The sequence below is a fragment of the Procambarus clarkii genome, chromosome 22 (genome assembly GCF_040958095.1).
Source record: "Procambarus clarkii isolate CNS0578487 chromosome 22, FALCON_Pclarkii_2.0, whole genome shotgun sequence".
NCBI lineage: Eukaryota > Metazoa > Arthropoda > Malacostraca > Decapoda > Cambaridae > Procambarus > Procambarus clarkii.
In genome coordinates, this window is record NC_091171.1 from 7,530,458 (window position 1) to 7,546,573 (window position 16,116).

At 43.1% G+C, this 16,116-nt stretch overlaps 1 protein-coding gene across 5 annotated transcripts in view; it reads right to left on the reverse strand.

The window, feature by feature from the left end:
- The window catches only part of LOC123757258 (uncharacterized), a 97,057-nt gene that overhangs the window by 46,758 nt on the left and 34,183 nt on the right, over positions 1-16,116 (reverse strand). For all 5 annotated transcript variants that reach the window (XR_011229382.1, XM_069329384.1, XM_045740795.2 and 2 more), the window contains exon 4: positions 9,622-9,748. Coding sequence is in view for 4 of the 5 variants with exons in the window: in XM_069329384.1 (XP_069185485.1) it covers positions 9,622-9,748 (127 nt within the window). In the remaining variant the exon portion in view is untranslated. The remainder of the gene's footprint in view (positions 1-9,621; positions 9,749-16,116) is intronic.

The following is a 16,116-nucleotide window of genomic DNA, read 5'->3' on the forward strand; positions in this document are numbered from 1 at the left end:
CATGTAAGAGCAGCCCACGCTATGCTAAATATGTTACGATTTCATTTCATTGTTTCCAATAGCATTGATAAAGTTAATTTTCATAGATTTCAATTTATTTTCATTCTGATTTCATTATTTTGTGTGACATTGCATTGGAATTGAGCTGTGTTGCTTACCATACCGTTCATTTCGTGAGTATAAGCATAGAAGCCACACTTGTGACAGGTAAATCCATGGTTTTTTATAAAAATACAGCACCACCTGTTGCATTTAAGTGCAACACATGCTATACTAAATATGTTATGATTCCATTTTAGTGTTTCTGATTGCATTGATAAATTGAATTTTCATGGATTTCGATTTATTTTCATTTTGATTTAATTATTTTGTGTGACTGTTTTGGAATTAAGCTGTGTAGGTTACCATACCGTTAATTTCGTGAGTATAGTTTATTTTTTATTTTTTCATTTTTTATCATTTCGTTTTTTTTAACCGTTCTTATTTTTCAGTGATAGGAACATCAGATCACTTGAAGTTCCCAATTTTCTGATGGGAACATCAGATCATTTGGGAATGCATTGGACGAGGGAATAGGGAAAGGTGGGGAGGACAAGGGACAGAAGTGGTCGATGGTGGGGAGGACAAGGGACGGAAGTGGTCGATGGTGGGGAGGACGAGGGGACAGGGTTAGGGCTAATGGTGGGGAAGACAAACGGATGGCAGAGTTGGGGGATGAGGGGATGGGGAATGGAGAATGGTGGGGACGGGGAATGGAGAATGGCGGGGAGGGCAAAGAGACTGCGAAGGGGGGAATGGTAGTGAGGATGATGGGACGGAGGAGTGGGAGATGGTGGGGAGAATGAGGGGACGGTGGAGTGGGGGACGGTGGAGTGGGGGACGGTGGAGTGGGGGACGGTGGAGTGGGGGACGGTGGAGTGGGGGACGGTGGAGTGGGGGACGGTGGAGTGGGGGACGGTGGAGTGGGGGACAGTGGAGTGGGGGACAGTGGAGTGGGGGACAGTGGAGTGGGGGACAGTGGAGTGGGGGATGGTGGGGAGGACAAGGGGAAGAGGGAAATGGTGGGGAGAGGAAGGGGGAAATGGTGGGGAGGGGAAGGGGGAAATGGTGGGGAGGGGAAGGGGGAAATGGTGGGGAGGGGAAGGGGGAAATGGTGGGGAGGGGAAGGGGGAAATGGTGGGGAGGGGAAGGGGGAAATGGTGGGGAGGGGAAGGGGGAAATGGTGGGGAGGGGAAGGGGGAAATGGTGGGGAGGGGAAGGGGGAAATGGTGGGGAGGGCAAGGGGGAAATGGTGGGGAGGGCAAGGGGGAAGGGGGAAATGGTGGGGAGGGCAAGGGGGAAGGGAGAAATGGTGGGGAGGGCAAGGGGGAAGGGGGAAATGGTGGGGAGGGCAAGGGGGAAGGGGGAAATGGTGGGGAGGGCAAGGGGATGGGAGGAGTGGGGAATGGTTGGGAGGACAATGGGACGGGGAAGTGAGGAATTGTTGGGAGGACATGGGGACGGGGAAGGGTGGAATGGTGGGGAGGACTGGGAGACGAGAAGGTTGCTTTGGCCACGCGTTGCTGAGCCACAGCAACGAGTGGCCAGGAACAGCTAGTATCAAAATATATATGTACATGCTATTATTTAGCGATGATAGTATTACAGAAGACCCCCGGCTGATAAAAATGACCAAGATTCTGATAATAGCAGGATTATTGTGATAATTAGCGTCGTAGTGGGAGGAGTAAACTAGGGGGGGGGGAGGGTTCCACTGGCTGCCACTGCCACTTAGCATACCAACTTAGTGGTTCATTATGGTGAACACAAATGTAGATACTTTTATATAACATGTATATATAGTGTAATAACAAAAGGAGTGTTGGGAGAAGTCATTTTGGTGAGGGAGGTGGCGACATCCGCATGATATGCTGGGTATGGGTGGCCACTATGCTCTTTGAGCACGATACCAGCTTAGTTGAACAGTTATGGTGAATAGAACATGTAGATACTTGTATATAACGTCTGTATATAATGAATAAAAGCAAAAACAGTATGGTGGGAGGAGGATGTGGGCAAGTGAGGAGTCATTGATAGAGTGGCGGTGGGAGGAGGATGTGGGCGAGTGAGGAGCCATTAACACTTTCGCCCGGGCATAATGCAGCATTGCGTCATCCGTTTACTGTAGGTAATCTCGGGGATGACGCAGCATTGCGTCATCCACTAAAATAATTGCCAAAAATCAGGTTTTTATCCGATTTTTGGGGGACTGTTTGGTAACTGTCAACAAGCCTGGTCACATACGTCATACGTCAGGCTGCGAGCAGCCGCGTCCAACAGCCTGGTTGATCAGTCCGGCAACCAGGAGGCCTGGGCGACGACCGGGCCGCGGGGACGCTAAGCCCCGGAAGCACCTCAAGGTAACCTTAAGGTAAGCCGAATGCAATCTGTGACTACAATACAAACATGAAAGGTGTTGATCACTTTGACCAAATGATCAAATATTATCACTTAAGGAAAACTCACAAATGGACGAAGAAAATGACCATCAATTTTGTGCAAATGGCTATCTACAATGCTTATGTGATGTACAACTACTACACAAAAAATACTAAACTATAATACTGCGTATACTAAAATACTAAATACTAAACATTTGTGGGCAGGAATTGGGAGTGTAGCTGGAAGGCGTCTGGGAGCTCACTCGCGGCTAACGCGTGGCTCGTCTTCAACTCATCGGCGAGTGGAGCGTGACCAGGTTTTTTATTTTTATATGCTAAAGTTCCTCTAGAGAATTCTATTGCGAACCCATTGATACCAAAATGCAAGACCTAGGACGAAAATTGAGGTGACCAGAGTGAAAAGAGTGAACACATTTTATCGCTTTTGCGCGCTCCTGGGTAACTCGTTCACACTTTCTCTGTTTGCTGCGGGTAATTAGCCGGGCTTTTGGAGTTTATATGCATTTAGTGCTGTAGAGAATTCTATTGCGAACACAATGATACCAAATTTAATCTCGTAGGACGAGAATTAAGGTGACAAAGTTGAAGAGTGTACACTTTTCAGAATTAACGCGCGCTCCCGTGAAACGCTGGGACCCAAATCGCACAGTTGAGGGGTGGCACGCGGGGCACGCCAAAGTGTTAAGGGAGTGGCGGTGAGAGGTTGACTAGCAGATGTGGTGGCCACACCTCGCTGCTTTTTGACTCGCAATATCAACTTAATGGTTCGTTATGGTGAACAAAACGTGCAGATACATATTTATAACCTGTGTATATAGTGTAATAACCAACAAAGTATTTGTTTATTGTTTTATTAACACAATAATTGAATCAATAATATGCACACCATAATTTTGAATACAGCGATGATTTACACATTTTATTATATAAATATATCACATTACATATTTTTGAATAATATTACAGCAAAAAAAAAAAAATAAAAATAAATCAGAGACATTGAAATAATTAGGTAATTATCTCTTTGTGACCACTCCTGCCTGACAGCTGGGGCTGAGCAGACCACCTCCAATGCATGCTGAGTCAGCGCCTATTTTTTGCCAGACTTCCCCGCCCTATAGTGGGCAAAATATGCCACTTACGAGTTTTTTATTATTTTTCCTGTGATCAGGGAACACAAATTAACAGGTTTAGAAGAAAAATTTAAATTTTTACTTTTTATTTTTTGTTATGCACCTGTGGGTGACAATGGCCAAATAGCCCTTAGCAACACAAGGATTAAGGACCTGCCCGAAATGCTATACATGCCAGTGGCTTTACAGGAACGTAAAAACTCTTGTACAGTGGTACCTCGGAATACGAGTAATTACCTAAGTGTAATTACCTAAGTGTAGTTACAGGATGAGAGCTACGCTCGTGGTGTCCCGTCTTCCCAGCACTCTTTGTCATATAACGCTTTGAAACTACTGACAGTCTTGGCCTCCACCACCTTCTCACTTAACTTGTTCCAACCGTCTACCACTATTTGCGAAGGTGAATTTTCTTATATTTCTTCGGCATCTGTGTTTAGCTAGTTTAAATCTATGACCTCTTGTTCTTGAAGTTCCAGGTCTCAGGAAGTCTTCCCTGTCGATTTTATCAATTCCTGTTACTATTTTGTACGTAGTGATCATATCACCTCTTTTTCTTCTGTCTTCTAGTTTTGGCATATTTAATGCTTCTAACCTCTCCTCGTAGCTCTTGCCCTTCAGTTCTGGGAGCCACTTAGTAGCATGTCTTTGCACCTTTTCCAGTTTGTTGATGTGCTTCTTAAGATATGGGCACCACACAACAGCTGCATATTCTAGCTTTGGCCTAACAAAAGTCATGAACAATTTCTTTAGTATATCGCCATCCATGTATTTAAATGCAATTCTGAAGTTAGAAAGCATTGCATAGGCTCCTTGCACAATATTCTTTATGTGGTCCTCAGGTGATAGTTTTCTATCTAGAACCACTCCTAGATCTCTTTCTTTATCAGAATTCTTTAAAGATTTCTCACATAATATATAGGTTGTGTGGGGTCTATGTTCTCCTATTCCACATTCCATAACATGACATTTATTAACATTAAATTCCATTTGCCAAGTGGTGCTCCATATACTTATTTTGTCCAGGTCTTCTTGAAGGGCATGACAATCATCTAAATTTCTTATCCTTCCTATTATCTTAGCATCATCAGCAAACATGTTCATATAATTCTGTATACCAACTGGTAGATCATTTATGTACACAATAAACATCACTGGTGCAAGAACTGAACCCTGTGGTACTCCACTTGTGACATTTCTCCATTCCGATACATTGCCTCTGATTACTGCCCTCATTTTTCTATCAGTCAGAAAATTTTTCATCCATGATAGAAGCTTACCTGTCACCCCTCCAATATTTTCCAGTTTCCAGAACAACCTCTTATGTGGAACTCTGTCGAAAGCCTTTTTTAGGTCCAGATAGATGCAGTCAACCCAACCATCTCTTTCCTGTAATATCTCTGTGGCTCGATCATAGAAACTGAGTAAATTCGATACACAGGATCTTCCAGATCGAAAACCATACTGTCTGTCTGATATTATATCATTTCTCTCCAGGTGTTCTACCCATTTAGTTTTGATTAGCTTTTCCAATACTTTCACTATTACACTTGTCAATGATACAGGTCTATAGTTGAGGGGGTCTTCCCTGCTGCCACTTTTGTAGATTGGAACTATGTTAGCCTGTTTCCACACGTCTGCTACGATTCCTGTACACAGGGATGCCTGAAAGATCAGGTGAAGTGGAATGCTGAGTTCAGATGCACATTCTCTCAGAACCCATGGTGAAACGCCATCTGGGCCAGCTGCTTTGTTCTTCCCGAGCTCCTTTAGCATATTTTCCACTTCATCTCTAGACACCTCTATCCGCTCTATGTTGTTCTCTGGAATTCTTATTGTGTCTGGTTCTCTGAAGATTTCATTTTGTACAAACACACTTTGGAACTTTTCATTTAATGTTTCACACATTTCCTTTTCATTTTCCGTGAATCTGTTTCCCATTTTCAACCTCTGGATATTATCCTTTACCTGCAATTTGTTGTTTATGAATTTGTAGAATAGGCCCGGTTCTGTTTTACATTTATCTGCTATCCCTTTTTCAAAATTTCTTTCTGCCTCTCTCCTTACTGCTGTATAGTTGTTTCTCGCATCTTTGTATCGCTGGTATGTTTGGGGGTTTGGCCTCTTCCTATACTGATTCCATTTTTGTGTCTTTTGGTCTCTTGCCCTCTCACAATTTCTGTCGAACCAATCCTGTTTTCTGGCCCTGCATCTCTGTTTTGGTATGAATGTTTGTGTGCCTTCCTCGTATAGTTTTAAAAATTTGGCATACATTTCATTTACTTCCCTGCCTAGCAACAATTCTGTCCAATTACACTCATTAAAAAAATTTCGAAGTTCCCCATAGTTGCCTCTCCTTAAATCGAGTTTATCAACTGTTTCAATGTCCCCATTTTCTTCTAGATGATATCTTAAAGCATATTTAATGTCTAACAGGACGTGATCACTCTTTCCCAAGGGAGGAAGGTACTGGATGTCAAAAATCTCTTCTTCTTTCCTGGTGAATACTAGATCCAGTACTGACGGTACATCTCCTTCCCTCATTCTTGTGGCTTGCTTTATGTGTTGATACAAGAATGTCTCCAGAATGAGGTTCACAAATCTGCATGTCCAAAAGTCCTCCGTTCTTGCTTCATAGGCCTCCCAGTCTATTGCTCTAAAGTTGAAGTCCCCCAGTATCAACAGTCGTGATTTATCTTTATCTGCTTGTACAATAATATCTCTCATGACCATTATGAGGCCCTCTCGTTTGTCATCCAGTTCTTCCTTTGTCCATGTGTTGCTTGCTGGTGGGCTGTAGGTATTTACAATTATCAGCTTATCATCCTGATTCCAGACCTGCAATGCCATTATGTCAATATCTCGAGGGTTTTCAAATATTAACTCTTTTTACCTTCAGGTGTTTTTTCACCAGTACAGCCACTCCTCCTCCCTTCCTAGTTTTCCTGTCACGTCTCCAAACTAAGTAGCCTCTTGGGAATATGACTTCATTTATTATATTTCCTTCAAGTTTCGTTTCTGATAATGCAACAATATCTGGGACCCTAAGCTGGATTATATCTTGCAACTCCAAAGTTTTTGACCTCACTCCATCTATGTTGGTATATACAATTTTCAGGAACATGTTCCCTTTTCCTTTGCTCTTTACTCCCCCTTCCACTACTGATCTTGTTGCTTTGTTTTTATGTACCATTTCACAAGCTTTCCAGTCCCTGTCACTTTGTAAAAAAAAGAATTTCTGTCTTCTTCATTTCTATCCCCATTTAGACATTTTGCCTCAATTAGGTTCATTTTCAGCTTTTCTCTGTCTTCCTTGGAGAGGTCTCGTCTTATTGACCATAATTTGCCAACCTCATCACTCTGCAGTTTCCTGGCATTTCTTAGCACTTCCATCATGTTTTTCACTCCATTAAACGTCACCCTTAAGGGGCGGTTCTTTTCTTTCTCATATTTTCCTATTCTTCTAAAATCACAGACATTTTCCTTTGAGCCTTCTCCTAAACCTACTATTTTCTCAATGATTTTCATCTCTTCTGCCGCTCGGTCCACCCTAGATGAAATTTCCTTCTCTAAACATCCAAAAATGATTATGGACTTGGTTCTATCTGCAGTGTTTTGTACTAGTTTACTGTTGGTAACCAGTTCTTTCCTAATTGCTTGCCTAATTTCTGCTTCTTGTTGGTCATTTCTGGTTTTGACTTCCGAACACACTTCTTTGATAGTCTCTTTCTCTTTTACAACTTCAGCATATGTCGCTTTTATTTCTTCTTTATACTTTTCTAGTTCTTTATTCACCTCCTCTATGTGAGTTGTCAGTGAAGTTTCCAGTTGGAAATCCTTACCTAACTCTATGTTAGCCCTTAGGCTTGCTTGGAGTTGTTCACCATATGAGTCTATTTTCTTGTTTATTTCTTCAAAGTCACCACACTTCACTTTCCATGCCTCATTTTCTTTCACTAGTTCCTTGATTTGCTCCTCCTGATTTGTTACCTTGTCTGTTAATGCAGTAATAATCTTACCTTGCTGAAGAATACTCCCTTTTAGAGTGCAAAGCTCACTCCAAAGAGCTCCATTGTCCTCTTCCAATTTAAGCACTTTTTCTTCATACTTCTTTTGCATATCCTCAATTATCTCTAACCTGCCAAGAACACCTCCTTTCCTTATATCTTGTGGTGAGAATCCTTTGAAACCATCATCTGATGGTGTGTCTACATTCTCAGTGGGGGTGGTGGCGGCGGCCATCTTTGATTTTGTTCTAGACCAAAACAAACTTTTCCACTCGGCTATTTTCACTCACTTTTACTTGTTTATTGTATTTTATTTGCTTTTACTCTTCCCTGAACCTTTATGTAACCAGGGACACCACTGTAGCCCTCAACCTGTGCCCAATACTTAGGTAATTCGATATTTCCAGGAGCTTGCTGCAGTGTGACTTCTGCCTCCTCCAGCTTCACCTTCCAAGTCTGTGTCCCTGTATACGAGTTTTTCGGAATATGAGCCGGATTTCCTCGAAAAATGTGCCTAGGAAGGCGAGGGTTACCTCGGAATGCGTGTTTGTTGATACACGTTCAGGCCGACCTAGAGCGTGGTGGTACGGCGATCGTCGCCCCTCCGCCCCTCAGTTTACCAGTGCCAAGTGACTATCCCATGTCAATTCTTCACCCAGATTTTCAGTGTTTTGTTGGATTTTTGGTCATTTGACCATAAAAGTTATTATATATCTCACCATGGGTCCCAAGAAAGCCAGTGGTAAGGATCAAGGCAAGAAAGCCCATGTGAGGATGACAATAGAGGAGAAACAAGAGATCATTCGAAAGATGATGGTATAAAATTTAGTTTGATGTGGGGTTTTTGGGGTAGTCAGGAACGGATTAATTCATTTCCCATTATTTCTTATGGGGAAATTAGCTTCGGAATACGAGCTGTCTCCAGGAACGGATTAAACTCTTAAACCGAGGTACCACTGTATATAATATTATTATTATTATAATAATAATAATAATAATAATAATAATAATAATAATAATAATTATTAGTAATGGTAATGTCTTCTCACAGACATAATAACATTATATAAAAAACCTACTCTGTGTATTTGAAAATTTATATAAGGAATTTACACCAAGTCTTTCACATTCTCATGAGTACTTTGTCAAGGTCTGAGTGTGTGATTAGGATGAAATTTACATCTCAACGCCTAATTAGAAGTTGACAATTCATGTCTCATCCTAATCACACACTCAACACCTTGATGTAGCACTCAGGCGAGTGCAAAAGACTTGGTGTAAATTCCTTAAATAAAAATTTCACAAATACACAAATGTAGTTTTTTTTTACCCTAAATACTGTAATAATAATAATAAACATAGTCTCTATCACTTGTGGTTTAGCTGTAGTGGCCCTGGAGAAGTTGCACTTTTTCGGTAAAAATGAGGTGAGGTGCCGCACAAGAATCACTGTCTATTGTCATTGTTTCTCACTTTATTTACTTTTTTCGTTCAAACACGTTGCATTGATGTGCCAATGGTGATGTTATAAGTATAAATATATGCAAACCATGTATTTATTCATCCTAATATACACTGTATATATATTTATAAGCCTAAATCTTATAACTGCACATAGCACACAGTTTGCCTGTAAATATATATACATGGTAATTATTTACTGTTCATAAAAACTTCAATGGCTCCTAACATGGCCACCCATCACAATCCGACACTAGATGGTGATGTACAAGACATGGTCCTAATCTTCCTACTAAGGTCCTAGATGGAAAGTGAGGGACTCTGGATTTTTTTTTTCAAAATGGGGATGGTTACTGGAGAACTGAGAAAGTAAATGTGAGCCACAGGTATGTGTGGGAGTTTTAAACTTTATGATAGGCCTAAAACAACCCTTGTTGTGAAGTGCAGTTGCAGGATTAAACCAATGAAGCGGCTCAGATGTTATTTAGAAGAAATGTAATGAGATTTGTAACAATCTAAAATCTAAGTCAAATTCATTGAAGGTATGACAAGAATGTGCACAATAATAAATTGATAACATACCTGAAAGATATCCCAGGAGCTGTGTCTGCTACAGTATCTTCTTCACTGTTATCTGCTTCAGGTGTTATGTAGCTTGCCCATTTGCTTTTTGGTTCATATACACTGCTAGATGCCCTATCTACATTATCTGTAAAAGTTTATTAGGAAAAGGTGTGAATCTACTACATGAAAGGAATGAATGAAGTACTAAATAATAAACTTCACCAAGGCATGCGTCAGAATTTATGGTGGTTTGTGGGTGATAAATTTGATGTGTCTGAAAGTGAATGACCAAAAGTAAATAATAATTTTGGCATCCTTGGGAGGGTCGAATTACTGACCCTTCCCAGGATGCAACCCCACAACAAGCTAACTCCTGGATACCAATCCACTGCTAGGTGAACAGAGCATTAAGTGATAGGAAATGGGCCCAATCATTTCTGTCCCACCCAGGATTTGAACCCAAAATTCCCAATAGTGAGTTGAGAACGAATCCGGATGCACTGTACACATTGTACAGTACATAAGGTAATGAAGAAAAATGGTATTCTGTATGTAATGTCAGGGTGAATGTGGAACTTCTACAATTTATTGATACGCTTAATTATTCTACCTGGATGGGATGAGAACAGGTAATAGTAGGCATCCATCAGTCTCAGGAGACTATGTAGTCGTGTGCTGATTGTCGGTCTGGAGTGGCCTCTCCAGGGCGCAAAGCCAGGGTAAGTTGATATGGGGGAGAAGCTGTTACCCATGCAGCAGGTCACCCCCTCTCCAAGTCACCGAAAGTCTCCAATGGAAAGGCAAATGTCAATACGATTGGTTTCAACGCCATCACAGGAATTGTCAGAACGAGGTTGAAGGTAACATCGAACTGCCCTAGGGGCTCCAACTCCGAAGGTTACCTCAAAGTTGTTAAAAGAAGGCACAAGGACTCCAAACCTGGAGACTGTTGTGGTTGGGGCCAGAGAAGAACCACCCGAGAATCATGAAGCAGATCCTGGGCTGTACGAGCCCCCCCCCCCCTGGGAGGCGGACTTCTGAGAACCCCCCCCTCCGGGAGGCGGACTTCCGAGACCCCCCCCCCCCGGGAGGCAGACTTCCGAGCCCCCCCCCCAGGGAGGCAGACTTCCGAGCCCCCCCCCCCTCGGGAGGCAGACTTTCGAGCATCCCCCCGGGAGGCAGACTTTCGAGAGGGGAGGCGGACTTTCGAGCCCCCCCCCCGGAGCAGACTTTCGAGCCCCCTCCCCCCCCCGGGAGCAGACTTTCGAGCATCCCCCCGGGAGGCAGACTTCCGAGCCCCCCCCCCCGGGAGGCGGACATTCGAGCCCTCACCCCCCCGGGTGGCGGACTTTCGAGCCCCCCTCCCCCCTGGGTGGCGAATTTCCAAGCCTCCCCCCGGGAAGACGGACGTCCGAACCCCCACCCCCGGAAGGCGGACTTTCCAGCCCCCCTCCCCCGCAGGTGGCGGATTTCCAAGCCCCCCCCCCCGTGGAAGACAGACTTCCGAGCCCCCCCCTTGGAAGACAGACTTCCGAGCCCCCCCCTTGGAAGACAGACTTCCGAGCCCCCCCCCCTTGGAAGACAGACTTCCGAGCCCCCCCCCTTGGAAGACAGACTTCTGAGCCCCCCCACCCCCGAGAGGCGGACTTCCAAGCCCCCTGAAGGCAGACTTCTGAGCCCCCCCCCCCCCCCCCGAGAGGCGGACTTCCAAGCACCCTGAAGGCAGACTTCTGAGCCCCCCCCCTGAAGGCAGATTTCCGAGCCCCCCCTGAAGGCAGACTTCCAAGCCCCCCCCCCTGGAGGTGGACTTCCAAGCCCCCCCCTGGAAGTAGACTTCCGAGCCCCCTGGAGATGGACTTCTGAGTCCCGCAGCTACGGGGTCCAGACAGAGAACGTCACAGCCCCTTTTCACCCAAGGTCGGCTTCTTCAAAACCAAGCAGAAGAAGAGTAATAATTATTTATTACAACAATTATATTATTATAATAAAAATATAATTAATTAATAATTATTACTCTTGCTTAGTCTTGTAGGAAGCAATCTTGAAGGAAGAATTAGCAGGCGATAAGTCACAATAGCGTGGCTAAAGTAAGTTGACCAGACCACACACTAGAAGGTGAAGGGACGACGATGTTTCGGTCCGTCCTGGACCATTCTCAAGTCGATTGTGATGAAGTAGAAACAGGCAATAAATAGGCAAGAGAGGGGTGAGGAGCAAAGGTGTAGTAGAGGGTATAGTAGGAAAACGAACTGCAGTTCATGTTGGGTACATTGTGTATTAGAGCCGATTCAACAAGACGGCGTCCGTGTAGAGTAGAAGCAGGAAAGATTATTTTGGAGGAAAACCAATCAATGGGATGATTAGAATCCCTCACATGGCAGAAGAGAGCATTGTTAGTGTCTGCAGACTTAACACTTCTCTTGTGTTCTTTAAGTCTGTCATTCAGTGTACGGCCAGTTTCGCCAAAGTATTGGAGAGGACAAGATGAACAGGAAATAGAGTAGACACCAGCAGCATTAGAAGCAGGAGGAGCAGTGTGAACTAGATTGCTATGAAGTGTGCTACGAAGTGAAGGAAGAATTGGTGTGGGTAAACCCACACCAATTCATGAAATGAACCATGTGAACCATTTAGGGCACCTGACAGCCGAGTGGACAGCGCTTCGGATTCGTAGTCCTGAGGTTCTGAGTTCAATTACCGGTAGAGGCGAAGGCGGAGACAAATGGGCAAAAAGTTTTTCACCCTGATGCCCGTGTTACCTAACAGTAAATAGGTACCCAGGAGGTAGACAGCTGCTACGGGCTGCTTCCTGGGGTTGTGTAACAAAAAGGAGGCCTGGTCAAGGACTGGGCCGCGGGGACGCCAAGCCCCAAAATCGTCTAAAGATAACCTCAAGATAAGGAAATCAGAGTGAAACAGCTTAGCTACATACATGCAGAAGACAGAAATGCTGAAGAGGCAACAAAACCGTGGCAAACTTTGGTAATGCGAGTCAGCCAGAAAACCTTCAGTACCTAATAATGACACCAAAAGACAACAACTAATGTTAAATCTTACTACTTTAAATTAAGTTCAGTAACCAACTCATTTATATACAGAAAAAAATTCTACAAATCTCATCTAGCATATGCTGCAGGGAGCCAAGAGACAGAAAATAGCTTGAGGACTGGATCTTGTTCATCAAACAAAAGTAGAGTACTATACTGTAACTGTAGTCAAGATGTAAAGTTTGATGTGTCTAACCTTAACTGTTCACAGTGAATGCTTCCTAATCCACATGAATGTGTCCTTCAGTCTATGCACCTGCACCCAAGTAGAATTATGTGCAACCTTCAAAGATTATAACTAACATTTAACTTTGCTCCTCTACTCAGAACCAAACTGTGACACCAAATCAAACTGGTCATAGGGAATTTTCTCTTTATACTGCAGTTCAGTTCCAGTTTGATACTACACTACTTGCCTGTTGGTGTTAACACTTACTCTGCTCCAATTACCATCTGTAAATTTCTCCCAAGCTCAAATCGCTATTTGCAATTATTTTCTAATTTGATTCATGCACACCTCAATGTAGTACTTTTAAATAGCCACATAGTTCAGGAGTCAAAGGATCTATATATTTATAAGCTAAAAAAATGTTTTGGTAAACAAGACCTATGTTGCCTCTTGCACCATTACTCTGTGCTCTGGTTCCCCAGTAGAGCCTAATGGATGATTTGGATGAAGACACACCATGATGCCTCATACCCTCTCTTTAAAAGTTTTAACTTCCTTGGGGAGAGCACCTTGTGGCTCCCTGAAGCTACTATCACTGATAGTGTGACAATTACTAAGTCACATCAGCCGCCGAGTTCTCTGTGGCCTATCGGGGACCAAGAGCCAGAACCAAAACAGACCAGTGCCAGAACCAACAGCAAAACAACAGACCACAGCTGGCTTAAGAAAAGACCAAAGCCTCAAGAACTGCCAAAAGAACTCGCCCAACAATGTAAACAAATGTTCAAAAGGTTTTGAAAATACTGTAGCAATAACTCTTTTGCCCCACCTCCTCCCTTGTTTGGGGGGAGGGGGAGGTAGCTCATGGTCAGCCCACACCACCACCCTCAGTTTTATGCTGATATGTGTAGTGTGTGCATGGTCGCCTCCCTGTTGCTTAGGCGCCAGTGTTTTGCTTTTGCACCGAGTGGTGTTTTGCCTTGTGGGCATTTCTGTGTGCAGTGTTAAAGGGACATCAGGTATCCTTCAAAGGATACCTGATCGACCAGGCTGTGACTTACATTTCATAAAAAATTATATATATATATATATATATATATATATATATATATATATATATATATATATATATATATATATATATATATATATATATATATATATATATAACTGAAAACTCACACCCCAGAAGTGACTCGAACCCATACTCCCAGAAGCAACGCAACTGGTATGTACAAGACGCCTTAATCCACTTGACCATCACGACCGGACAAAATGAGGTGATAGCCGAGGCTATATGAACCACCCCACCGCCGGCACTCGGATAGTTATCTTGGGCATAGCATTTTACCAAATCACCTCATTCTTTGGGGCACACGTGAGGAACACAAATGCGAACTAGCCTGAATGGTCCCCAGGACATATGCAACTGAAAACTCACACCCCAGAAGTGACTCGAACCCATACTCCCAGAAGCAACGCAACTGGTATGTACAAGACGCCTTAATCCACTTGACCATCACGACCGGACAAAATGAGGTGATAGCCGAGGCTATATGAGTTTTCAGTTGCATATGTCCTGGGGACCATTCAGGCTTGTTCGCATTTGTGTTCCTCACGTGTGCCCCAAAGAATGAGGTGATTTGGTAAAATGCTATGCCCAAGATAACTATCCGAGTGCCGGCGGTGGGGTGGTTCATATAGCCTCGGCTATCACCTCATTTTGTCCGGTCGTGATGGTCAAGTGGATTAAGGCGTCTTGTACATACCAGTTGCGTTGCTTCTGGGAGTATGGGTTCGAGTCACTTCTGGGGTGTGAGTTTTCAGTTGCATATGTCCTGGGGACCATTCAGGCTTGTTCGCATTTGTGTTCCTCACGTGTGCCCCAAAGAATGAGGTGATTTGGTAAAATGCTATGCCCAAGATAACTATCCGAGTGCCGGCGGTGGGGTGGTTCATATAGCCTCGGCTATCACCTCATTTTGTCCGGTCGTGATGGTCAAGTGGATTAAGGCGTCTTGTACATACCAGTTGCGTTGCTTCTGGGAGTATGGGTTCGAGTCACTTCTGGGGTGTGAGTTTTCAGTTGCATATGTCCTGGGGACCATTCAGGCTTGTTCGCATTTGTGTTCCTCACGTGTGCCCCAAAGAATGAGGTGATTTGGTAAAATGCTATGCCCAAGATAACTATCCGAGTGCCGGCGGTGGGGTGGTTCATATAGCCTCGGCTATCACCTCATTTTGTCCGGTCGTGATGGTCAAGTGGATTAAGGCGTCTTGTACATACCAGTTGCGTTGCTTCTGGGAGTATGGGTTCGAGTCACTTCTGGGGTGTGAGTTTTCAGTTGCATATGTCCTGGGGACCATTCAGGCTTGTTCGCATTTGTGTTCCTCACGTGTGCCCCAAAGAATGAGGTGATTTGGTAAAATGCTATGCCCAAGATAACTATCCGAGTGCCGGCGGTGGGGTGGTTCATATAGCCTCGGCTATCACCTCATTTTGTCCGGTCGTGATGGTCAAGTGGATTAAGGCGTCTTGTACATACCAGTTGCGTGGCTCCTGGGAGTATGGGTTCGAGTCACTTCTGGGGTGTGAGTTTTCAGATACATATATATATATATATATATATATATATATATATATATATATATATATATATATATATATATATATATATATATATATATATGTATATATATATATATATATATATATATATATATATATATATGTATATATATATATATATGTATATATATATATATATATATATATATATATATATATATATATATATATATATATATATATATATATATATATATATATATTGGTGTATACTGGCAGCAGGTTTTCTTTCAAACATGTTTCATTGAATATGACCGCATATTCTGTATTTATTATTTTCTGGTTTAGGGCTTCTATCTCTCTAACTATTTTCTTAGCATCAGGGCTTAATTGGAATAGGAGTTCTCCAAAACTCATTTTCGTACTTTTAAGGTGAAGAAAAGAAGTGATTTACTATAGAGTGTATTACACTTATTTGTATAATTTGCACGACGTTTCGAACCTCCATGGTTCATTCTCAAGTGAACAGATCTTACAATACTAGTTGATTTTATACCCGCATTAGGTCAGGTGATAATACAATGAAGTTGAAAAACATGGGGGGATACATAAGGGATAAACATAGGGGCTGCAGAAGGCTTATTGGCCCATACGAGGCATCTCCTATCTAAACACAAAGATTAATCCAGTGTAATTGGCCTGTTATGTTGGACATTGTCTTCTGTGTT